This window comes from Camponotus vicinus, unplaced genomic scaffold (assembly GCF_025532165.1).
Source record: "Camponotus vicinus isolate PSW18456_S1 unplaced genomic scaffold, iyCamVici1.0 SCAF_1, whole genome shotgun sequence".
Classification (NCBI taxonomy): domain Eukaryota; kingdom Metazoa; phylum Arthropoda; class Insecta; order Hymenoptera; family Formicidae; genus Camponotus; species Camponotus vicinus.
The window spans coordinates 30833832-30858022 of record NW_028141945.1 but is presented as its reverse complement, the minus strand read 5'-3'; the positions used below and the strand labels follow the sequence as shown (position 1 = coordinate 30858022).

Below are 24191 nucleotides of genomic sequence, written 5' to 3'. Positions count from 1 at the left end.
AAGTCGTCGCGTTTCGTTCACGTCGTACAAGATTTTTAACCAGCTGAATTGAAATTTGATAAAATCGAATCATACGGATTTGAAAAAGGAGAAGGATTGTAAGAGAAAAAGAGAGCCTCGTCTATTACAAGAAAATACATCGCAGTAAATATTCCAAGTATCTCTTTCGCGCGTTTAGCATGTTAGAATGTTAACCCTTCGTTCTCCAATGTCGACGTTCCGTGTCAAGCATTCTACTCCAAAACAATCCTTCGTAAATCCTACGCTCGATTTCACAGTCGGAATTGTCTGCAATTGTTACTTCTAAATTACTGCATGCACGACTTCAAAGCAACATACAACAGTGCAAACTTATCGTTAAATATTTATGTATGTAATATTATTATTAATATTATATAATTATGTATGTAATATTAATATAATTATGTATATAATATTTAATCATGTTTCGAATTAAAATATCGACAAAGTATAATCTTGAAACAAATAGTAAGCATAAAATTTTGCTATTTAATTGAAATTAATTGCCAAAAATTTTGTTGGCTAAAAGCAACTACAACTCTCTTGACATGTATTTATAATTTCGAAATTATTGATATATAAATTATGTAAAAATCTACTCTAGAGAAATGGAAACTATAAAATGAGTTCCTATCAAAAATGCTTTGTAATTATTTAATTTATTAGAAACAAATCGCACGCAATTTTTTGATCGCAATGCAACGGGTGTTTCAAGCCGGCTTCGTTTTCACGTGCGAGGGAACAATCTCTTCTCTCTCGGCTACCGAGAATAGCCAAGTTCTTGCGGTACCGCGGGAGTGTTTATATCGTGCACCGTCGGCCGCGGGAGGTGTTCTGGGCTTCGTCAGGGCAAGAGTTTACAAAGTGATGCGGATTCACCTTCCCCGCCCTCTTTCGCACCTATCCGTAGCGCGTGCCTATTTTCGGTTTTTTCTTTCCCGCAAAAAGTACAATAGAATCGCGTCTTTAGTCAGGAAGAATGAATAAATACAGGATACCTCCATTTAATAAGAGTATAAAGTTTATTAATTTTAATTGATTTAGACAAATAAAGTAAATTTATTCAAAATAATCGAAATATGTTACGAAACAAATATATTAAAAACGAAACGATTGATAATTAAGAAACATTAAGACAGAAATCCTTAAAAAATAAGAGACGATTGAAAAATTAAGAAATATTAAGACAGAAATCCTTAAAATTTTATCTGAAACTTAACAAGAGCATTAATCTTTGTCAATCGAGAAAATTCTAAGCAGACGTTTGTGCATGCGAATGATGGATCGTTAATTCAAAGTAATGGTTCGCACGAATAGATAAGACCGAAACAATGATCACCGTAAACCACCACAGAATGTGCAGTAATTAAATTACCAGATGCGAAACACACCCCTGGCGATACATCATATGAAGATTTATCTCACGTTTGCGTACGTTTCGGTCAAATCAACTTATCGTCCCTCATGATCATCCATGGCAATCTGTTCAAAATCCCATTTTATAAAGACAATTGGTAATTAATATTTTCCAATAGATCCCAATAGTAATAACTCTGGCAATCTCAATTAATTTGATTTGTTTTCTACTAAATTTTAGTTTAATATCAAAAACATATTTAAAATATCCCCTATATCAAATATATCATATCAAATCACTACCGTTTTTATTTGTTGGCTAATGTTAATTAATTGATACGATTGGGTTAAATTATTATCGAACACGCGGATGAATCTTGCGATACGAACGAAGGAATTGAGTCGAAAAATGTCGTCATGTGGGAAGATTTCCATGGCGCGTATTCAGTTCGGCAGATGCAAGTGCTCTTACGTCGTGTGTCTACCAAATACGCATTGAGACAAAAAAGTATGAAACGGACGTTTGTTTGCTTTGACAAGTATCGAAAGTAGCGGAGCGCACGTAGTCCATAGCGTACAGAACGAATGCGCGACTCGCCCACTTACATCTCACTGAAAAACCATGACGTCCATGTGTGAAGTCGCCCCCTAATTGCACGCCTCGAGTAAGATGTACTCATTGTACGTATATGTGTATGTGTATGTATGTATTCCAGAAAACATATATATAGTAGCAAGATTTTAAGTCTTTAATTAATTTGCATTTGATTAGATAACTTACAAAGTATCGATACTTGACGATGTACTTGTACACACGATATTCTTTATCTTATCTTGATGATTATTATGAAATATAATATTTATAATAAATATATGAAAAATATTATATAAGTATCGTAATATAAATAAAGATTTGAATATCTCGAAGATATATATAAAAGCTTAAAAAATTGAGGGATATTTCACATTACAATTGTAATTATAAATTTTTTATTTTGCCCGTTTTATTTTGATAATCTTAAAATATATAAATTAATAAATTATATTAATTTTAATAATTTATAATTATAGTTAAATTCTTATTATATAGTTTATTTAAATTATTCAATTAAAATTATTCTAAGAAAATTTTTATACATTTTACCAGACTAATAGTTAACTAGTATTAAGAAAACAAATAATTAGTAATGATGATAATAATAATCATACTAATAAAAATTTCAAAAATATAATAATGAAATCAATTAAAAACACATTTGGATTATAAAGAATTAAAGAATTAATCCGTAATTACGTAAGATAGCACATAATTAAACCAAGCTTCTCGAGTTTCACTTTTTTACTCGCGCGCGTTCTTTTTTTTTATAACAAGTACAAGCTGTGTAAATAATAATTTATTAAAGTTAATAATATACTAATAAATATAGATATCCGTGCACATTTGCGCAGATTTTCATATCTTCTTTCCGAAGGCACAACGCGATCGTACAGTAATGCCGTCTTTGCCGGTCAATCCAATGCTTTTATACAAGGGAGAGAGTGCGAAGAATGTGAACTCATTGATCCCTGAATTAAGCCGGCGATCGACAAGTTAAATCCAAGACTAATCGTTCGTTCAATCGGACGCCAGGCGGCCGCAATCATTTGTTACGCAGCGTGGGGTATAAAAAATACGCACGAGAAAAACAGGATTTGTTAAAGGAAAATATGGTGTTTACAATCGATTCATTATCGTAAATCACAGAAATAAATAAATGCGCGAGATATTTCGATTATTACGTAACTATAATGAATTTTTAATTTTACCCTCGAACACAAAATTATTTTGATCAGAGAAGATAATACACACATATGTGACCACTATATATGTTTTTCAGAATACATGGATTTAGGTATAGAATGCAATGTATATACAAGAAGTATATGTGATAATTATTGTAGATTATTAATTCTATAGTTCTCAAATTTGTACAATAATGTAATTATATAGAAATTATATATAATATTGCACATAAACTATCGGAAGCTATTTTCATTAGCTTATTTTCATTAAAATACTATTAAAATGATAGAAATGGAAATTCAAAAAATTTCATATAATTTAACGAAATAAAAATAGATATATAGTAAAATAAGAAAAAATAATCTAGCTCTCTTTTCTTTCTTTTATTAATAAAATATTTAAAAAATTCGTTCCATATATCAAAAGAGAGACAGAGATATAAATTTGGAAAAATTACAATTATTTGTGCAATAATTAAATTTATTCGTGAGATAGAATAAAATCCCTTTTCTATTTTCGTAGAAAGAAATTTCTATTTTGGATACTAAGTTTCTCTCTCCATTCATTGAAAGAAATTAATGAAAATCGCCAGTAATTTTCCTCCGAAGACGAGGACAGAAATCACCCCGTATAGCGTGGGCGCGTTATTCTAGGACTCGCGTTACGTGTTCTGTATCCAGGAACTTCATTGCGTATGTAGGACAGTCAGTCCTGCTTCAAATGGAGACGAATCGCTCGCCGAACGACCGTGATTGGTCTCGGGGGTGTGAAAAAGAAGCGAGAGACAATAAAATGGAAAAACAACGCCGGCGTCCCCATCGTCTGCCAGCCCTATAAAACCCGGTCCGACTACCGATCTCGACATTACTCGGCAAGTAGTCTCGTGGAACGCCGATTGATCCAAGATGATCGTCACTGGCAATCCCGTCTGCGCCATAGCGTTGCTACTCTGCTTGGTGTTTCGCGCTTCCGGCGAATACGGTAATAGCGACCCTTACGATAATTTAATCGATTGTACGCGATTGCCTCTCGATTGTCCTGTTGATCGTGCACTCGTAGAATTGGAGATGCCGAGCGGTGGGTCGAACGATGGAAGATCGCCGAGCAACGATTTCGGCTCGTGCACTGATGGAAAGTGCACCAAACGCACCACCACCACGCAGGAAAGCGGCATAACGAGCGGCATGTGGTTCGGTCCGCGATTGGGAAAACGGCGCAAGTCTGACGAAAAGCAGCAGATTAACCCCGAGATCGAAATGTTAGTGAATGCCCTGGACCAACCTGGAGTGCGCTGGACCGTCATCACGATTCCAGGTAAATCTCGAGATTCTTTCTCGAAACGAAGTCGAACTCTCGTTAAACTTACTTATCGCTTTGTAATTGTTATTAACAATCGAATCATTTTGATATTATTTTTTGAGATTCCAAAAATTTTCCTATTATTATGATAAAACTAAAAATAATAGTTGGATTCATTCAAGCCATAATTTATTTTACGAACAAAGTTTTTAGATTGCATGATATTAATAGATTCAACATTTTCTCGTATATAATAATTTGTTTTCACTAAGTTTTTTCTTTCTACTTTAAATTTTTAGTTTTAAAATTCTACGTATGTGTAATTTTGTTAAAAAGATTAAGTTATTTTAATAAAAAAATAATTTCAAAAAAGTAATACTTCTAAAAAAAATAATTTATTTATTTTCAATGCTTTATCGAATTATATTAATTCATCAATCTAAGGAATTCAAAATTCTATGTCATCCCATCATCTCACTTTTAAATTTTTTTTTCTCACAATTATAACTATCAAGAATAAATTCTAGCTAACGAAAAGAGACAACCGACGCAATTTACACCGCGCTTGGGACGAGGATCGGAGGAGAAATTCACTTACAGCGATGAGACAAATCGGAATGAGATCGATGAGGATGATCGTCTGTTACCACCGATATTCGCGCCGCGTTTAGGGCGTCGGGTTCCCTGGATACCGTCGCCGAGACTCGGACGTCAATCGCGCAGCGTATCGCAAAAGATATAGGTAACATTGTGACGAAAGCCAAATCATGAAAGATTGCGAGCAAAGGATGATTTCTTAATAGACCTACGCAATTGTGAGGATTTTGACGGAGCGATAAACAAAATTATAGCGCTATTAAGATATAAAGAAATAAAATACTGACGTTTATTTGTATTTAGAAATGGCTGCTGTTCCTTTATTATCCTTGCACACACACATCCCAAGAATTATATCTTAAATTTTCTGTTGTTCAATATTTTCATTTATCATTTTAATTAAATTATGACAACAATACGAGTAAATATAGATAATAAAAAGATAATTATTTATCATAATCATCTATATAATATATATCGTTTAGATCATAGAGATATTTTTACCTTTTATTTGGAATTCAATTTCAAAATTTAGAGATAAAAATGATAAATACCATAGTAAAAAATTATAATTAAAGATATTGTAATAAAAACATTATTTATACACTTAAAACGCTTAATTGTGCTAAATATAATATAAACAAAAAATTATCCGAACATTATATATTAAAAATATATTTTTATAAAACTAAATTAAAATGATTTATAAACAGAATTAAAAAAATTATTATAAATTTTAAATAAAAATAATAATAAATAAAAATACTATATAATAATATTATAATTATCAATTAAAAATAATAAAAATAATAAAAACACTAATGAATATATGAAAATAATTTTTTGTTATCGCGATCAATTTTTCCAGCAAGAGAAAATTTATGTCAAGTCTAGGAGTGGAATAGAATATTCATTGCAAGCTTCTACGGGAGGATCTTAGACGCTATTTTCAGCGTCTAAAAGAAGGGGGTTGAGATATCTCTCTTAAGAGGAAGTAAGACGGTGGAAGAAAGAAGAGGAAGGGTGCCGGGCTACAGCGAGTAATTCCTCGACCGGAACTACCGGTGAGCCATGTGGTAACATGGAAGACAGTCATAATCGTAAAACTTGAAAACGACGGCGAAGCAGATACAAGTTAGTTAGCTTCTAATCCTCGCTTTTACAACAGTACCGTATATCGAGGATCGCTCGTAAAAACATGACAAAAAATGTTTTCAATGGGAACTTCAAAATATTAACGATGATCGTGATGACACATTACATAAGTTTATGGATAATGTAAAAAAAATATCTTTACGTAAAAATTTTTTTTAATATTTTAAAGGTGATTTCTTTCGAAAGGGATATTCTTATTGAATATGATAAAAATATGCATGTTATTACACATGAATATAAAAACTATTATATACGATAAAAACTATATAAATGTAAATGATAAAAATTATATAAATGTATAATAAAATTTGTTTTCTTCTAATATTTAAATGAACAATTACAATAGAATTTCAATTAAATTCTTGATCGCTGCAAATTAAGAAGACGCGAGATATTAAATTTTCGATAAGAAAAAAGATTGATCAAAAAACTATTAATTGCTAAATATCAAATACATTTATTCTAATAAATTTTATATATATTCGATCAGTTGATTTTCCAAAATAACTGTTTCTTTTTATTAAATATGTAAAACGAGATGTAGCGTAAAGAATAAAATTACTGTGTATATAAAATCTATTCCACAATAAATATAAATGTTTAACTTTTCAAAATAGCATTCTAGACATAGTGGATGTGATTTATGTGAAGTAACGTCTGTGTAACAAAGTAAAATTCAAAGAAAGGACTCTGATGGTTGCACGCACGTAAACAAAGTAATACTAAATCATCGTAGATAAACAAACAACAATTGCTCGTAAAAATCATACACATCACGTATGTATATAATGTTAAATCGGAGATTGAAAAATTCATATAATTACAACAACGCATTCCATATTGTGTTTTACACAAATATTATAGAGAGTGCACATTTTTGTGCAGAACAAACAACAAAAAACTTTATAATATCAAATTAACACAACGATGACTTTTTTGCTTATACTTTCAACTCATCGAATATATATCGGTTTCGCAATTTTCAGAGCAAAGATAAATGATTTTACTCACGAGCTACCTCGATGTCGTGGTCTTTTCAAACTCCTCCATTGGCGCCAACTTGTGTTTGAAACTGCGCAAGGTTAACTCCATCGGATCACATCAAGTACTCTCGTCCTAATAACGAAAGGAGGATAATATCACTATGAATTAGTTACTGATTAACAAGTTATAATCATCACTCAATATTTCCGACAATTATTGACACGCACAATTTGTTTTTCCCGAATAAAAATGCGAATAATTCACACACGGATTTCGGATACTACGGATTATAAACGACGTAACATAAATAAACATGGCGGCCGCGCGTGCGCATAATCACATGCGCGCACAGCGTGTCAAGTATAAATATTAAAAAATTTAACGACGCATTTTAAATATTATTTTCAATTACGTAAATAATTATAGAATTACCTGTTAATATTTAGGCCCGATTGCACCAACGTTATTTTAGCTTTAAGCAAGACTTAAATATATATCTATCTTTATCTTTCTTTCTAAATAAATAAAGACAGACATATATTTAAGTTTCGCTTAAAGCTGAAATAACGTTGGTGCAACCGGGCCTTAATCATATAGAAATCATACAGAAATAATATAATTATATCATATAAAAATAATACATTAATGAATATACTTTTTAAATGACGATAAATAACAAAAATATTATACAATTATGTGTAGAGAAAAATAACAAGTGATAAATTTTAGACATTATAAATATATTTTCTTTTTAAGTTTACATATATTTACATAGTCCATAATATATTTCTAAAAATATATATCTCATTTATTCCACCTTATTCCTTTTTTCCACTTTTTTGTACTCAAGTGTAAACTAATTATTTTACAAATATAAACAATAGGAATGTATTTGTACATTCGATTATGCCCACATTATTATATTGTTGTACAGTTAAAAGTTTACTTTCTGTTATTCTTCATTGTTTTAACCCTGAATTGTTTCTTGCAATAATTTTTCAAGTTTGCGCACGTCAGCGGCAAATTTGCGAATGCCTTCGCTTAACTTGTCGGTCGCCATTTGATCTTCGTTCAGGAGCCATCTAAATTCAGCCTCATCTAAGCTAATCTTTTGAAGATCACATTTTTTCGCTGATTCCACGTTCAAAACTTTGCGAATAGGATCTTTACTTTCCTCTAATTCTTCCAATAATTTGGGACTTATAGTAAGAAAATCACAGCCTGCGAGTTCTCTAATCTCACCTAAATATCAAGATGGTTAAATTAAAAAAGTTACTTAAAAATAACAGTATTATTGTACATATTTTATATTATATCTGTATGTGTAATATATATATAATGCGCCCGCTTATGCACACACATACATATACAAAAGAATATAAAAAATAATTTATGTATATAAAAAAATTACATAGATTTAAATACTTGCCAGCGTTTCTAAATGAAGCACCCATCACAACTGTCTTGTAACCGAATTTCTTGTAATAATTATAAATTTTCGTTACAGAAGTAACACCTGGATCTTCCTTTGCTTCATATGTCTTTTTATCTGTATTCGCCACATACCTAAATAAAAATGTTTAGAGTTTACTTTTACTTTCCATTTGTATCAATATATAAACTGATACATGAGATTGAAACATTTACCAATCCAGAATTCTACCAACAAACGGTGAAATAAGAGTGACTCCAGCCTCTGCGCAAGCGACAGCTTGGGCAAAAGAAAACAATAATGTCAAATTGCAATGGATCCCATATTTTTTTTCCAATTCTCTAAAAAAAAATTATTATTACTTATTAAAAGAACATTTATTAATCGAACATAAAATGTGTATATCTTTTAATTTTGTTTCTTGCTTACTTTGCAGCTTGAATGCCTTCCCAAGTTGACGCAAGCTTGATCAAGACACGTTCCTTGCTCACTCCAAGTCCCTCATACAAAGCAATCAATCTTTTCGCCTTCTCAATGCTGGCTTCTTTATTGAAAGATAATCTAGCGTCTACTTCTGTTGAAACTCTCCCGGGTATTATACTTAAGATTTCTTTGCCAAATAAAACACATGTGATATCAAGAGCTGCTTCAACTTGCTCAGCCAAAGTACTGCAAAAAAATCTCTATGTTAAATAATGTTAAAATATCATAAATTATAAATTAATGTTGAGACTATTTAAATATCATAAATTATAAATTAATGCTAAAACTATTTAAATATAATTTTTAATAACATAATATGAGAGAACTAAGAAATTTAAATAAATTAAATTTGTCATATAATAAATATGTATACTTACGATCCAGACTTTTTGCCATATTCAGCAGCTTTTTCAATTAAATGAGCATATTTCTTCTGATTAGCAGCAGCAAGAATCAATGATGGATTTGTAGTTGCGTCTGTAGGCTTAAATTGCTCCATAGCTACAGCGAATAATATGATACTATTTATAATAATATAATATTGTTTGTGCAATGTTAATCTATGTATTATTATTTATTATATTTATAATTACTTTTTCTTCATTATTATTATCCATATTTATCTTTATTTGTTATCACTTATTCATTTAATAGCTTATCCAAGCATTTCCATTTGATTTCTATTAGTGATAAGAATAATGAATATACTATGAAAGGTCGTTTCTCAGCAAAGATCACGATATTTCGTTTATGCATTGATACGCGTTTTATCAGTCGCACAGATAAATATATGCGACATTATTCGATTTATGACCATGATCCCTCATATAAACTTCTCTTCATAAAGTCTAAATAACAATTCTAAATTGACGGGAACACGAGTAAATTAAGCTCACGCGTTCAGGTGAATCAGACGAGTAACGTTAGTGCGATCAACATAATGAAACGCATTATTCATTATTCATTACGCATTATTCATTATAAGGCATAAACTTGTAGTCCCAAGAAAAAAGCTTTCAACTTTTAGACAAGGTCATTGATGTACGCGTGTGATTTCAAAATTCATTCATATATTAACATGTTTTCCATAAAATCATGAAAATCGTGAAAAAGATTTTAATTAATTGTAAAAATTAACGAGTATTAATATAAAAATAACTAATTTTTTTAAAGAAAGCAGAAAATTTCGAAGGATTATATTATGTATTATAAGAGCACATAATAAAATAAATATATAATATATACATATAAAACCGATAGCTTGTTATGATTGTAGATAAACGATATATGAACTATACGAGTTGTTTTTTTTTTATATTTTGTAGGCAAACGTATTTATTAATTTATTTGCGTAACAAATCTCGTTTAGTCATCAAATTAAATTTGAATCGATTAGTTTCTTAAAGAAAGCGTTGCGTATCTCTAATTAAAATTCGTAATCATCCGATACATATTATTATCCGTTCACGCTTTTTAATGACTTTTTGTTCACCGTCGATATCGTACGAGCGATATCGGAATACATACGAAAACAAATAGATTTCGACATATCTTTCTTGTTGAGGCAATTTCGATCACAAAATAAATTTCATAGGCTGCGGTCAAGGGGATGCTGAAGATGTTTTGAAGCGTTTGATTGATCAATCAAAGTAAAAGGAGTAAAGATTTCTTTAATCTGATTGGTCAATCAAACGCTTCAAAGCATTCTCAGCGTCACTTTGACCGCAGCCATAATCACGTATCATTCAAAGAATCATCACGTGAGAGGCTAATATTACATTTGTCGTAAGACAAATCTTTTAAGCACATTGATTGGCTGCGGGATAGAAAGTTTCTAAAGATTCAAAAAATTATTATCCCGCAGCCAATCAATGTGCTTAAAAAATTTGTCGTACGACAAATGTAATATCGGCCAGACTCATTCGGGGGGGGAAAAAAAGTGCAAGCGTTGCAAGAATTTCCCTCCCTCCTTGCCCCTTTAAATCGCATAAGCATCGCATAAGTAACCTACCTTCACCTTTGAACGAATTCGAATTTCGACGTAATCTTACCGTGAAAATCGCCGGTGTCGGCGACCACCGTGGTCAGGTCCTTCAATTGACTCAATGAACTCATGATCCTCGTTTTCTTCGACTGGGACTCGCTCATAATCGTCGTATGTATTTATGCAGGAACACGAGAAGTTTGACGTCTCACTCTCGCACGAGTGCCTCGTAACATGTATTTCGGCGTTCAGGCTCGCCAACTGTCGGCTGTAGTAAAGTCAAAATTTATGAACACGTGATATGGCGCGATTTTTCGATGGCCGCGATATGACTCTTGAAACGGATATAAAATCATAATTGATTAATCGACTACAATTAAGATAATCGATTTATGTAAATAAATGAGAATAAAAAATATCTATAATTACTTCACGTTAATACATAACTAGATTTACAAATTAAACATATCAGTTTAAGTAAAAATTTGAATCAATTTCCAGTATGAATAAAAAAATATATATGTAATTACATTTTGAACCTAACACAAAATCCCTCTCATGACTTGATTTTATTTTAAATACATTTAGACATTGCATTCCAAAAATACATTTTTGTTTACTTCATAATTATTCAATTTATCATTGTATCAATTGAATATTATGTGCAAGATTCAAAATAAATTTTTGTTTAATATTGTCTCATTGTATTCTGAAAATTGCTAACTTGGAATCTTAAAGAAACAAAAATCCTCATAAAAATTGCATTTATTAAAATCTACTTAAGTACATAGTATAAATATATTTTACTAATTTAATAATATATTCTAATCAAATGTATGCGAATGTATTCAAAACTATCGCTATAAAAAAATAAAATCATAATCATCATGAATGAATAGTTAATAGTGTCAATGTTTTGTATCTACAATAATTCGAATTTATTACAAATATAATCTTATTTTTCTCTATATCATCGTTTGTGTAAAATTTCTATTCTATCACAAGAGAGATAAATACTGGAATCAAATATAAAATATGATTGCACTGGTTAATTTTTTTCATATATACACTGTATCAATTATATCATTGCATTTTACAATAGAAAATATTACCAAAGATATTGATACTGATTTTTCTTGATACAAATAGTATCAATATAACAATGTGAATATTTGTCAAATCTTTTAATCTAAATCTTCTATCTTTTTCATTGATTTTTATTTATCAACACTAATCCTTTAAACTGATTCTTCTTTTAAATTGGTTCTATTTTTTACTAAATCATTAGAATTCTCTATATCCCACAAATTAATGTTAATTAATGAGAAAATTTATAAAATCTTGTGAAAATTTTTAAAATCAGTTATTCATATTATACCGAGATATCCAGTATTTTCACTACTGTCAAACTTTTTCAGCAGATGTATGTTTATCGAGAGATACAGTTTTCGGCTGGTGACCATAAAGGAAAATCGAACATATTACGAGAAATGCACCTACAGTGAATTGAAGTGATAGCTGGAAGTTGAACAGATAAATGGAAGCTATGCAAGAGATGATGATGGCTAATGATGTAGCAAAGCCTTTCAATATGTTGTCAGCATATTTAACCACCATGGCTACAATTAATCCACCGCCCGCTTGCAAGATAACCAGGTAAAAGATAAACAAATCGTAACCAAAGAAGAAACCCTGTTTGTATATTACGTCACCATCCTGTAGAAAACACGTGCCCAAGCCGAACGGTATAGATAGCACGCTTAACTGTACATTTCGCATCCACACAGAGATGTCAGAGCCTTTGAGAATTTTCTCGAAGTAGATTCCCGCGAAGCCAGACAAGAAACACGCGCTCAGAGCAGCGGAGAAACCTAGCCAGTGATTTTGTTCGATGCCCGAGAGTAAGGGCGCTTTTACGCTTTGAGCCAGTTGTACAAGAACCACTCCAATAACTAATAACACCAGAGCACCCCACTGGGTGATACGTAGAGTTTTACGTAATATCGCTATTGCGAAGAAAGCTGTTGTCAAAATTTTTAATTGATATGTAACCTGTAAAATGTTATTTATTTTAAATATTGTATTATTTATATAGAATTTTTTTTTATAGAAATGTTTTAGTTTGAACATATGTCCTACCTGATACGTAGCTGCATCCAGATTAGATGCAGACACATAAAGTAAATTGTTTTGTATAATATACAAGAGAGATGGCACACAAACTTTCAAAGTATCAATAGGCTGTTTCACGATTGTCATATGTAATGCTTTGTAAAATTTCTCAAAGCTTCCTTCTTCGATGTATACGAGTATCAGACAGGTAAATAATTTAACTACTTCTGCCATCACAACAGCTAAAAAAAAAAAAGGAGACAATATTATTCCAAATATAGTAAGACTTTTTTATTTATACAGAAAGAAGAATAATTTTATTGTATAAGATTAATTCTATTATAGGTATTTACCAGTGGAAGATAGAAACATATCTCCTGTTCTAGTACGCGAATATCGCATGCTGAGGCCAACCATAGCATTTTGAAGCGTGAGAGTAATTAAACTCACATACTTCAATGTTTGTCCAGTTTCTATAACATAAATATTTGAGATATTCCTACTTATATCAGAGCTGTCCGTCTTTTCTATATATAAATGTACTAATATACTTAATAATATACTTACTTTGCGAAGTCTTATTCATGTTGATGATAGATTAGTTTCAATCCCAGTGAAGTAACATAGATATTTTTCCACTACATTTTTTTACTAAAAGAAAAAATATAATAAATAAATGTGAGTTTTTCAAAAGAAGTATTTGAGTATCTTGAAATCATAAATATTCAAATAAATATATCAATTTTATTCTACTACAAATAAAAAGCAAAAAAAGTATCATTTATTTGTAAATAAAATATTATTTTACTGTTTGTCTTCAAGAGATAAAACTAATTGATAGTATAAATTAGTATAATAAAATAATTAAATATCATACACAGATGTATCTATAGAAGTATAGCAATGCGATAACAAATAGTTAATCTTCTGTAAGGTTCACTTACAGGATATCATTTTTAAAACATCATATACATTAATGTGAAAAAATAATTAAAATAAAGATTATTAAGAGATAAAAATTATTTTTCAATATGTGTTGTTTTGACATATTAATATTTTTTTTGACAATCAGCCAAAACAACTTTTGATAAACAAGTTAAAAAATGAAAGAACGCTTACATCTGAAGCTCTAGGAAAGGAAATAAAGCGTCAGATAAAAAAACCCAATTGACATTTGCTAAGGGGATGCGCACCATTTGCGAAATTTTTGTACACGTTGAACTGACACGTTGAATATTCGTGCTTCTCGGCCCAAGAATGCCTAGTTATTTTCTTATCGATATCATTTTTGATTGGCCTCGATTGGCCTTCCTATCCTCGTTATTTTCTATTTAGACCTAATTAAATTTAAGTGACAAAATATAACGGAATAAATTTCATATTTTTACTACGACAGGTCACATGCTAACTTCATATTAATGTGTATGTATGTATGTACAATAAATCAAAGAGATAACTTGAGATAACTAAATATAGATGACAATAATATATCTTGAATGGTTATCTAATCTCATTCATTGGATTTGAAAGAATGAACCAATCACATATATACCATCTATTTTATGAAATGCTATGAGAAAAGCCTTAAAAATATCACCACTGCATAGACATGGCATATATATTTAATTACATATTGCAATAATAGTATAAGAATATAAAAAAATATTTTTAAAGATGTAATTACTTATCTATTCATAAGTGCATAATGTATATGATAATACTTATTGTTAGATAAATTGCGAAAATCTACGTGATCTCTTATTTACATGAAATTTAATTGTCCATGTCCCCAATTGGTCAATTTAAAATGAGTCTTTCCGATTGATCAATCATTGCTGGTTACTTAGATGCCAGTCGAGTGGCTATGGTCATTTGCAAATTGGTTCAATGGAATTCCCCATCAAATGTCACTTGATTTTCACACGCACATCTAAGTACATTGATAGTCAATGATTATGAAATACAACATGAAAGTTGAAAGGGTTGAAAGTAACGAACAGTAGTGAGAATAGAAAACAGAAGGAACGAGAGACATAATATTTACGAATTTTATTATTGTGGGAACAAATAATTTATGATTGTGGAAAGAAAGATATTGCTATCATGTCTATGGTGATTATATACATTTTCGAAATATGTTGTGATAACCACAGATGACATTAAATATCAATTACTTAATGATCCATTTACACAAATTAGTTTTAATTTCCTAATCTCCATTATTATTGATATTTAATTAAATTTTATGACCCTAAATTGTAAAGATACTTTATTAGATATTACAAATGATAGAAATAGTATAACTTTGTGAAACGTATATGATCTAAATAATTATACTATTAAAAGAAATACATCTTCTTATTTCTATCTTACTAATAAAACATATTTTTTTATAGCGACCTGACGATCACCGGAGGAAATGGAATCGGGAGGAATATGAAAGGATTGCGCTTCAAAGACTCCAAGAAGAGATCGCGGAGGAAGAATTAGGACTTCCCAAACAACCAGCAGTTAAAAGAGAATTGTTAAAACAGAGAGATTACAAAGTTGATCTTGAATCAAAACTAGGAAAAAGTGTCGTCATCAATAAAAATACACCATCGTCACAAACTGGAGGGTATAATTTAATTTTTGAATACCTTACAAAGATTTAATTACATAGTTGAATAAGTCAAAATAAATAAATAAATATGCAAAATACTATTCTCTTTTTATAAAGTAATTCTCAATTAATGATACATTACTATAACCATTATTGTGTTTGTATCTAGATACTATTGTAATGTCTGCGATTGTGTTGTCAAAGATTCCATTAATTTTTTGGATCATATCAATGGTACAAAACGTAAGTTTAAATATTTATAAATTAATAATATAGAATTAAAATTTGGAACTTTCAGTTCAACTTTATAATTTTTAATTTCTATAGATCAACGTAATCTGGGTATGTCCATGAAGATAGAGCGATCCACTTTGGAACAGGTTAAAGCTAGGTTTGCACAAAATAAAAAGAAGCTTGAAGAGAAAAAAAAGGATTATGATTTGGAGCAGAGAGTGAAGGAACTAAAAGAAGAGGTTTGTTTCTGCACAAAATCATGTTTAAGGCAATTATCTCATTCATTATGTTAATAATATTTCTATTATCCACAGGAAGAAAAAATCAAAGAATATAGGAAAGAGAAGCGAAAAGACAAAAAAAGGAAAATTGAAGAGCTGGCAGAGGATGATGCTGGACCTTCTGATGAAATGGCTGCAATTATGGGATTCTCTGGTTTTGGTTCAAAAAAGAAATGATAAACTCTTCGCCTAAACAGTTTATTATCTTTGAGAAAGAGAATGTTGGTTTTTTTGAGAAAGAATGTTGCTGGTATGATTTGAGGATTTGGAAAAATAACAAACAGTCTTAATTCCAGTCATTGGAATTTAAGGATGCAATCCATAAATGTTTGTGATGTATTTTTTTTATTTGTTCTAGAGTTTCGTGTTTATTCGAGACGAGAGAAACAGCTATCAATTATAAATCCGACCAATGTAAATGTAACAAATCAAATGAGCTTAAACTGTAATTTAAGATTAATTAAAATTAATTAAAATTATTTGGGCACAAATTTATGATGTGAATAATTTAAGTACATTCTCGAAATGACTATATCTCTGCTGAACTATATCTCTTTTATTGCAAGAATATAAAATCTTGTGTATGATTGTCCAAAGGAGAATGTGTGTGTCATCTTGTAGAAATAAAATTTATGAAAAGTTAAGTAAAATAGACAGAAAGAGTATTTGAAACAATACGATTCTTCAAGTATCGGTATTTGTGCGATATTTAATATACTTTCAGTAATTGGCAAATATGTAATTTTCATAATAAATAGTTTTAGCTAATTTCGATTTTTAGATTCTTTTTTAGTCAAAAATTGATTATTAGCTTATGAACAATAGTTGAAAAACTCCAATTTCTTATGGAGAATATACTTTACAATTATCGAGAATGTAATATATTGTATATTGCACAGTATTTGAAGATTTGTATTAGCCTGAATATCGTTATTTAAAAAAATTTTTTAAAGAAAAATATGTCAAGCTTTATTTTATTTAAAATTTATGAATTTATTTTCTGCAATTTGCATATCCTATTCTCCTATTTCAATCCTGTTAATACTACAGCATGCTTTCTTCTAGTTGATACATATTCGTGTTTTAATTCTGAATTTCAATAATATAATTGTATAGAAACAACAAAAAAAAATACAATTGAGAGTTTGTATCAATTTAGCCATATAATCAAATTGTTTCTTTCACATATTATACTTCTGTTAACAGCATAAATCCTATTCCTCGATACAAAAGTTAAGATTGTATTAATTATAATTATAATGAAATTATAATATACGCATTGCGATGCCATTAGTCTCACACGAAACGTATCTACGCGAATCTAAATTCTACAGAATGAAACGTAAAATTCTCTGTTCTTTCCCTTCCGCGGATTTCTTCTTTCTTTTTTCTCTCAAGAGATTCACAAACGATGAAGGAGGGATAAGAACTGATATGCGCGAGATTTTCTCTCCCACCTCGCGAAGGATCAAGAGGAACCTCCTCCTACAGCGCGGGGCCCACGTTCTGGGGGCCAGACTCCGGGGCCGGAGCAACGGCTAGAGCAGTGCCGGTATCGACGTATATCTCGACGTAGCTCATGCGACGTGCTCTCTTGCAGCAGTAACAGCCAGCACAGCCGTCAGCCATTCGAAAGTCCGTGGAAGCCGCGCGTATCGGAGTCGCGTGCGCTTCGATTCAGCGCGCGCTGTGTTTCAGTCGCTCGCACGTGACGTGGATGCGCAAGTCGTCGCACGTGCCACCGGGGTGTCGTCTACACCCCGTGCGTTTTCGGCTCCGATAGCCGAAAATTCTTTCCTGCAAATCGAACACGATTCGGATACGAAGGAATATTTTCAGAAGAGACGAAACAAATTTAGTGAAAAAATTTTATTCTTTTTCTTATTTACTTTTTTTGGGAAATAGAACGCGAGTGCTGTTTTCCAAGAGAAAAGATACTTAGATCGAAGAAGAGAAAAGAATTTGTTGGATGAGAGGATCTTTGCAATGATTGTTAACGAGTAATATCGTTTACTTAAACATATTAAAGATAAATATGTCCTGAGAAGAGTTGACAATTTTTGGGAGAAAGAGCAAATTTATTGTTGAAGGATGTTTTTTATTTGTAAAAGAAATTAAACGTTTCATTAAAAAACGTCTGTGTATATTAAGAATTATGATTGTGAACGGGATAATTCCTGAATAAAACATTATCTGTTTGAAATGAGAAACAAGAATTGATTATTCAGCAGAAGAACGAGTCATTTTCTCGAAAATATTGCCCATAAAAAGGAAGGAAATATTTCAAATAAAAATTTACATTTTTACTCTTCGTAATAAAAATAATTAAAAGACAAATTTTCATTCATCATACGAGGGAGAAATTAATATTCTCGACATTTTCCTGTGCAAATATTTTAATTGGAAAATTTCTATTAATTACAATCATCATTGCAATTGTTTCGTGAAAAGAAATCTCGAATAAGCGATCCTGAAGAAGAATCTACCGATAAAACGCTCTTCTTTCTGGATTTTACTATCGTACATTACCTGCAACGACTCTCATTTATTCTTCTGATTATAATCAATTAACAGTGCCGACTAATGTACGTTCGCGGAAAATGCAACAGACAGCTAAGGCGAGTCCATCGGTCTTGACACGGAACTCATCGGATTGATGGACATCGGCGGTGATTTTACGAGCGTCTCGATCACCGTAGCGCGGTATCCGTTTCAAGTTGAAGAGCGAAACGTTACTCTCGAGAGACAACGATGTCGCGAACTCTACAGCCGATCGAGGAATCCAATCCCGGCAAGTCATCAGGTAAGATCTCATTCACTTTTCAATGACGATTTCAATGATCCTATCAATTAACCCGTTAGAAAGTACCTGCCCGAGCAACACATTCGAAAAGGGTTAATTATAATATCTTATTAGGAAATTTAAAAAAATGTGATTATTAATAAATTAAATTACGTCTATTTATGAAACATCATCTATTAATAAAAAAGAGAAATTGAATCTTATAAATTTATTAAAAATATATTAATTTTTTCTCAAGATACAGAAAAATTAAACTTATCTATTAATAAAATAGGTATTATAATAAAGATAAAGTTTTGATCTCGAAAATATAGATTAATAGAAAATGTAGTTTATAAATTTTTTAAAAATTCAAGATTTTTTCCTTGAGGAATATGTTTCAACATTTAAAATATCTCTCTCTAATATATTTCTTCCATTTTTCAAACGTATTACATTAAAATTTTGTGATATATTTTCTTATTTTAAAATACAAAAGCCGCTTTCCCTTTTCTTTTCCACGGAAGTGAAAAGGATCGGACACGCACCGTGTTGTTGTCCGTTATACGGAGTCTGCTCACAGCTCTTATTTCTAACTCTTGTTTTCGAAACAGTCCGCGATCGCTCGTGCGTGATCGAATGGATCGCTTAAGTGGATCCGAAATGAAACAAATCCGTTAGAAATGAAACAAATCGATAGAAATTTCCGCTTCACGACACCCACATTCGACGAAGATCCGCGTGAATCGTCGAGGAAAAGTACAAATTGAAATTTGCATACGCATAATTTGATACAGATGAAGCTTAATCAAGTTATAAATCCATCTTTTGATTGATAGACCGACTTCTGTCGATGTAATTTCGTATAAATCAGTATGGAAATTTTAGGAATTAATTATTTAAATTAAAGAAAGAGAGAAAGAGAGAAAATTGGATCTCTTATTTGTTAATTTTAAAGAGAATATCTTTTATAAATCGTCAGAAGCTGTTAGATAAAATTAAATTTTATATGAGATTAACACACACAATAGAAAAAATTAATGAGATTGTATGATCATATGACACATAACAGAGTAATAAAAATGTAATTATATAATTTATTATATTATAAGGAGAGATAGATATATAGATTATATTATTATTTATCCCTCTCTCTGTTTCTCTCTCACACTTTGCTTATTAAAAATTATTAGAATTATTTTACCGTAAATTAATTGAACCTACAAAGTATTACTGTGACCGCAATTTCACATTTTTTTATATTGACCATATGTTTAAGCTTCAATCGAAGTACCAAATATTTCTAGATGACATTGCTTTTTTTCATCGCTTTCATATATGTAAATAATTAACGTCGCAGCGTAGCGTGGCAAACGTTGGTACAATAATTAAATGAAGCAATATTCCGAGAGACTGTATATTCACGATATGGAGCGATTAATCATTCAATCTTTGCTCGGCAAAATGTAACATTTTCTGGTAGCTATTAGTTACGAATTGTGATCTACTTTCACAATTAAAATCCGCTAGACATACGTATTCGCATTCCATGAAGTACTGCTGTCATAACAGATGGAATGTGAAAATAAACGGCTGTTCGAAAGATTGAAGAATGGATGATCCATTTGCGTCAATTATCCGTTACCACGTGTCAAAGCATGACAGACTTTTCTATGCTTACATATTAAAAAATAACATTGCTAATATATATATGACAAACTCACCTTTTATTTATTCTGAAAACATATGACTGGATAGAGAAGTTTATACAGAGATAAAAATTATTAGTATATAAATTATATTATTAAATTATATTATTATTTATACTAATACATTAATTACATTTATATTATATTTCATTTGTTAGAGAAAATAAAGTGAAATAGAGTCTTTCTTTCTGTATATGCTGCAGGAGACTTCTAAAGGAGCGATTTTTGCTCATAAACTATTATTTTACATTACATTATTATTTAACATACATCTTAAAATCACGCTTAGATATCCTATTTTGCGTCTAAAATGCATATCTTACCTTGTGCGTAATTACATTAGAAAGACGTGCGCAATTACATGGCTCTGCTAGAAATATAAGGAGACAAGATGATATGCTATCCATTACAAATGAGCATCTCGTTGGCAATAATTATACGAGAAGATTTAACTGTTTGAACCGCCGATGTTTAAGCTTAAGAAGCTTCTTAAGCTAATCTATCTAAAAGATGTCGTAGAAACATTTAAATGACATATTAATTATTTATATAAACTAAACTTTTATATGTTACTTGAGAATATTTTTGACAGAATATTTTTAACAGATAATTAATTGCGAAAAATTATTTGGCGTTTCTTTAATTGAAAAAAGCCGAGGAAAAATTAATTTTGCAAATTTAATAAATAAATTCAGTATCCTAATTCTTAAAATGCGCGCTTAAATACAAAAATGAATCGAAAATTTGCGGGAGAATTCTTTGAAATTTTAAGAAAATACCCAAGGTATTTTTACAATTATTATTCTATAAAGAAAAGATAAAAATCGACATGTTACGAAGGAGGAAACTGAGAAGAAGTGACATTGCGCAAAGCATCTTGTATCTCGGCGAGGGTCCAGTTCTTCATGGGTTCGTAGGCGATGCCCAATCTCGTACTCCACGCGACGTCCTCTTCGACGTATACCGACTCTCTCTTTACAGCTTGCATGAGGACGAAGAAGATATCCGGCTTGCCGTTCTCCGTGATGTAACGTATCCGGACTTTCTTGGTTCCGTAGCCACCCTCCACGACGCTCACATGACCGTTCTGATGAACGGACGCGGCGATCACGCAGCTGATGAGCTTGCCCGGTTGTGCCGCGTAGTATATTTCCGCCCTGGTGCTCACCGGAAAATACGACTTGTGGCTGTCCAGCTGGATGAGCCTGGACGTCGCCTCCTCGTCGGTGAATATGTCGCCCTGCATCAGCCACGTCGTTCTACGGACAGAAGCTCGCGTCTGCAAAAATCTGATAGATGCGCGAACGATTGCGGTCGAGTTTCGCAAAAAACCGTTATGAGGCAAGAGAGACTTCCTCTCTTCGGAGCGAGAAGATATCGGAGAGAATTTTGCATCATCTAGATTTCTCCTGCGTTAACGTGAAATCGCGGACTACGGAATAGGTCAAGATGTTTCGCAAAGAAGGGAGTTCTGATCAGATTGAAAGAATTGATGATTTCAACAGAGATGGGACATTGAAGTCTCCTTTTTCATAATTCTCGAGATTTCTTTATATGTATTTTTAAATATTTCTAATATACCTTTAAATAAAGTATTATTTTTTTCGGCAAAATCTATTATAATATCAGATGTAAATATCTCGTAATGTAAAACATACATACAAGTGTTGCAAAGGCTACTACTTTCCCATAAATTTCAATTTTTAATTCTTATATAACAGTCGCTCTTCATAAAATTTTTACACAGATCAGTTTTTAATATCTTACGTAATCTATTAATAGAACATTTTTTTGCTTGATACAAATATCGTACTCACGGCTCGCTTAGCTCAGAATTCGAAACGCAATAGAAGACTAGAGCTACAAGAAGATAGATTCGCGTCATCATTGAACTGCTGATGCACGAGATGAAATCTTGAAGTGTCAGCTGTCGGCTGATATTATCTTGGCGATGCGGGTTGCCTCTTCAATGTTGTGACATTATTTGGTGTTCTTGGCCCGATCTCATTATCTCGTGAGCGAACTATCGTCTTTGTGAGCTAGACGGAACGTGTACTAAAATTAACGAAGAGAGCAGTGGTAGACTCTGACGTGGACTGATGTTGTGACGATCCCTCCTCCTCTTCTTCTAATGCGTCGTTTGCGAGCACAAATATATTCATTATCTTCCTCTCATTTTCCTCATTATAAGAACGTTTGCCAATTCACAAATATCTTGTACTCGAACGCGTTATTTGTGCAGTTTTGATCTTGAAACAATTTTATATTTTCAAGCGAAAATCATATTTTCAATTGATTATATTATTTAATTAGAGATCTAAATTTCATATTATATGAATATAATAAAACTATGAATTTGTCAGAAAGTTTGATATTTGGCTTTTAACTTTTTTTTGCCTCTTCTTTTAAAGGAATTTAAATTTTTTCGCTTTCTCTTCTTCTTTCCGATATGAAATCTTTCAAAATAAAAATGTATTTCTCAAATTATTGTAGTTCTCTTCTCAAACATTATAAAAACATTTTTGCAGTTAAGTAGTTCGAGCTTTAAGTCCTTAATTAATAAAATGCAGTGTTATAAATCTACAGCTCTATTTATTTCTGAATTTATTTTAGAAAATCTTAAAAAAAGGAGAAGCTATGGGGGGCATTTATAATCATTTCATAATTGAAAATAGAAGAGATTTATGAAACAATTTATTCCAATATGGAAGAGATATTCTAAGGGATAGATTTGAGTGTAAAAGCGAAGATGTATAATAACTCCGTAAACATCGGTTATTAAGTTAATCATAATGCTTCAATCGCCATTCTTCACGCGACACGGCACTTGTAATTCTCCATGCGCGCGTGCACATTTAGCGCCTTAATGTATGTATTTTGAGTTTCTTTCGCATCTAAGATCGTGCATTTGCCCTCGTAGCGGATCTTGCACGATCCCGCACGGAAGTACGACTATTTCACGATGAACCACGATAATCATCAGCTGGTGAACGCCTCGACCCCGCGATAAACGTCGCCAAGTGAGCCTCGTGTCCGTCTATTTTCCCATGTGGAAAAATATCAACGTGCTGTGTCGTCGACGCATTTACGTCGGAAAAAAAAATTACATCGTAGAGGATAGCTAGACCGGTCGAAGTTTAACGGTCACACATTATCAGCAATTTCGCGGTAACGACAGCTGATCGATTATCTTGTGGACCAATTACATACTATCTGCATGCGGGTAAAGCAATGCCCTAAAGGGGAAAAACGATTAGGAAAGAGTATTCAACAGCTGGCGATGATGCCGATCTTATATCTTTGTCGGCGTTTTACACTCGGTTTATCAGTAGAGATTAAATCGATTTGATTTCTCTTTGAGAAAATTTACAAAACTA

At 31.4% G+C, this 24191-nt stretch overlaps 5 protein-coding genes and 1 long non-coding RNA gene across 12 annotated transcripts in view; 2 read left to right on the top strand and 4 right to left on the bottom strand.

Annotated features, from left to right (window-relative positions):
* Positions 1–7490, bottom strand: part of LOC145959725 (uncharacterized) — a 39889-nt gene extending 32399 nt beyond the window's left edge. For 3 of the 4 annotated variants that reach the window (XR_014435154.1, XR_014435148.1, XR_014435153.1), the window contains exons 1-2: positions 7423–7490; positions 7223–7327 (exon numbers count right to left, since the gene is read on the bottom strand). This is a non-coding gene — a long non-coding RNA (uncharacterized LOC145959725). Of the gene's footprint in view, positions 1–6533; positions 6581–7222; positions 7328–7422 lie in introns of those variants that run through there. The other variant, XR_014435158.1, reaches the window with a different exon arrangement.
* Pban (pheromone biosynthesis-activating neuropeptide) lies at positions 4001–5345 on the top strand. The gene is made up of 3 exons (XM_083106168.1): positions 4001–4141; positions 4220–4474; positions 4987–5345. The coding sequence occupies exons 1-3, from the start codon at positions 4066–4068 to the stop codon at positions 5199–5201; spliced, it is 546 nt and encodes a 181-aa protein (XP_082962294.1). The 5' UTR covers positions 4001–4065; the 3' UTR covers positions 5202–5345.
* A 424-nt stretch (positions 7491–7914) lies between the features above and the next one.
* On the bottom strand, positions 7915–11357 carry Taldo (transaldolase). 2 transcript variants are annotated; one of them, XM_083078780.1, is made up of 6 exons: positions 11162–11357; positions 9488–9611; positions 9057–9296; positions 8843–8968; positions 8625–8761; positions 7915–8437 (listed from the first exon to the last, which is right to left on the bottom strand). In XM_083078780.1, exons 1-6 carry the CDS (start codon positions 11256–11258, stop codon positions 8163–8165), a joined length of 999 nt encoding a protein of 332 aa, XP_082934906.1. In that variant the 5' UTR covers positions 11259–11357; the 3' UTR covers positions 7915–8162. The 2 variants fall into 2 exon arrangements, with proteins under 2 accessions (XP_082934906.1, XP_082934916.1); XM_083078790.1 differs by lacking the exon at positions 11162–11357 and adding an exon at positions 9704–9729 and having other exon boundaries at positions 9488–9631.
* A 486-nt stretch (positions 11358–11843) lies between these two features.
* Positions 11844–14905, bottom strand: Ugalt (UDP-galactose transporter). 2 transcript variants are annotated; one of them, XM_083078757.1, is made up of 6 exons: positions 14891–14905; positions 14326–14543; positions 13774–13857; positions 13560–13679; positions 13234–13448; positions 11844–13146 (listed from the first exon to the last, which is right to left on the bottom strand). In XM_083078757.1, exons 3-6 carry the CDS (start codon positions 13790–13792, stop codon positions 12499–12501), a joined length of 1002 nt encoding a protein of 333 aa, XP_082934883.1. In that variant the 5' UTR covers positions 13793–13857; positions 14326–14543; positions 14891–14905; the 3' UTR covers positions 11844–12498. The 2 variants fall into 2 exon arrangements, with proteins under 2 accessions (XP_082934883.1, XP_082934893.1); XM_083078767.1 differs by lacking the exon at positions 14891–14905 and having other exon boundaries at positions 14400–14655.
* A 240-nt stretch (positions 14906–15145) lies between these two features.
* On the top strand, positions 15146–16868 carry LOC145959653 (zinc finger matrin-type protein 2). 2 transcript variants are annotated; one of them, XR_014435119.1, is made up of 6 exons: positions 15146–15318; positions 15603–15823; positions 15978–16051; positions 16136–16281; positions 16357–16573; positions 16682–16868. XR_014435119.1 is itself a non-coding variant. In XM_083078704.1 (5 exons), the coding sequence occupies exons 1-5, from the start codon at positions 15310–15312 to the stop codon at positions 16498–16500; spliced, it is 594 nt and encodes a 197-aa protein (XP_082934830.1). In that variant the 5' UTR covers positions 15146–15309; the 3' UTR covers positions 16501–16868. The 2 variants fall into 2 exon arrangements, 1 of the variants encoding a protein (XP_082934830.1); XM_083078704.1 differs by having other exon boundaries at positions 16357–16868.
* A 2650-nt stretch (positions 16869–19518) lies between these two features.
* LOC145959662 (uncharacterized) lies at positions 19519–23036 on the bottom strand. The gene is made up of 2 exons (XM_083078723.1): positions 22632–23036; positions 19519–22073 (listed from the first exon to the last, which is right to left on the bottom strand). The coding sequence occupies exons 1-2, from the start codon at positions 22700–22702 to the stop codon at positions 21647–21649; spliced, it is 498 nt and encodes a 165-aa protein (XP_082934849.1). The 5' UTR covers positions 22703–23036; the 3' UTR covers positions 19519–21646.
* Positions 23037–24191: the final 1155 nt, after the last annotated feature.

What these genes read in the sequence shown, in the direction of transcription:
- LOC145959653 (XM_083078704.1), top strand. An exon ending in TCATATCAATGGTACAAAAC is followed by an intron (nt 16,052 to 16,135) that starts GTAAGTTTAAAT and finishes TAATTTCTATAG; the next exon opens with ATCAACGTAATCTGGGTATG. An exon ending in TGAAGGAACTAAAAGAAGAG is followed by an intron (nt 16,282 to 16,356) that starts GTTTGTTTCTGC and finishes TATTATCCACAG; the next exon opens with GAAGAAAAAATCAAAGAATA.
- Taldo (XM_083078780.1), bottom strand. Translation starts at nt 11,258, where the DNA reads ATGAGCGAGTCCCAGTCGAAGAAAACGAGGATCATGAGTTCATTGAGT. An exon ending in TATGGCAAAAAGTCTGGATC is followed by an intron (nt 9,297 to 9,487) that starts GTAAGTATACAT and finishes ATTTTTTTGCAG; the next exon opens with TACTTTGGCTGAGCAAGTTG. An exon ending in GAAGGCATTCAAGCTGCAAA is followed by an intron (nt 8,969 to 9,056) that starts GTAAGCAAGAAA and finishes ATTTTTTTTTAG; the next exon opens with AGAATTGGAAAAAAAATATG.
- Ugalt (XM_083078757.1), bottom strand. An exon ending in TATGTTTCTATCTTCCACTG is followed by an intron (nt 13,449 to 13,559) that starts GTAAATACCTAT and finishes TTTTTTTTTTAG; the next exon opens with CTGTTGTGATGGCAGAAGTA. An exon ending in TGGATGCAGCTACGTATCAG is followed by an intron (nt 13,147 to 13,233) that starts GTAGGACATATG and finishes AACATTTTACAG; the next exon opens with GTTACATATCAATTAAAAAT.
- LOC145959662 (XM_083078723.1), bottom strand. Translation starts at nt 22,702, where the DNA reads ATGATGACGCGAATCTATCTTCTTGTAGCTCTAGTCTTCTATTGCGTT. An exon ending in AATTCTGAGCTAAGCGAGCC is followed by an intron (nt 22,074 to 22,631) that starts GTGAGTACGATA and finishes TTCTGTCCGTAG; the next exon opens with AACGACGTGGCTGATGCAGG.
- Pban (XM_083106168.1), top strand. Translation starts at nt 4,066, where the DNA reads ATGATCGTCACTGGCAATCCCGTCTGCGCCATAGCGTTGCTACTCTGC. An exon ending in TCGCGCTTCCGGCGAATACG is followed by an intron (nt 4,142 to 4,219) that starts GTAATAGCGACC and finishes GTGCACTCGTAG; the next exon opens with AATTGGAGATGCCGAGCGGT. An exon ending in GACCGTCATCACGATTCCAG is followed by an intron (nt 4,475 to 4,986) that starts GTAAATCTCGAG and finishes AATAAATTCTAG; the next exon opens with CTAACGAAAAGAGACAACCG.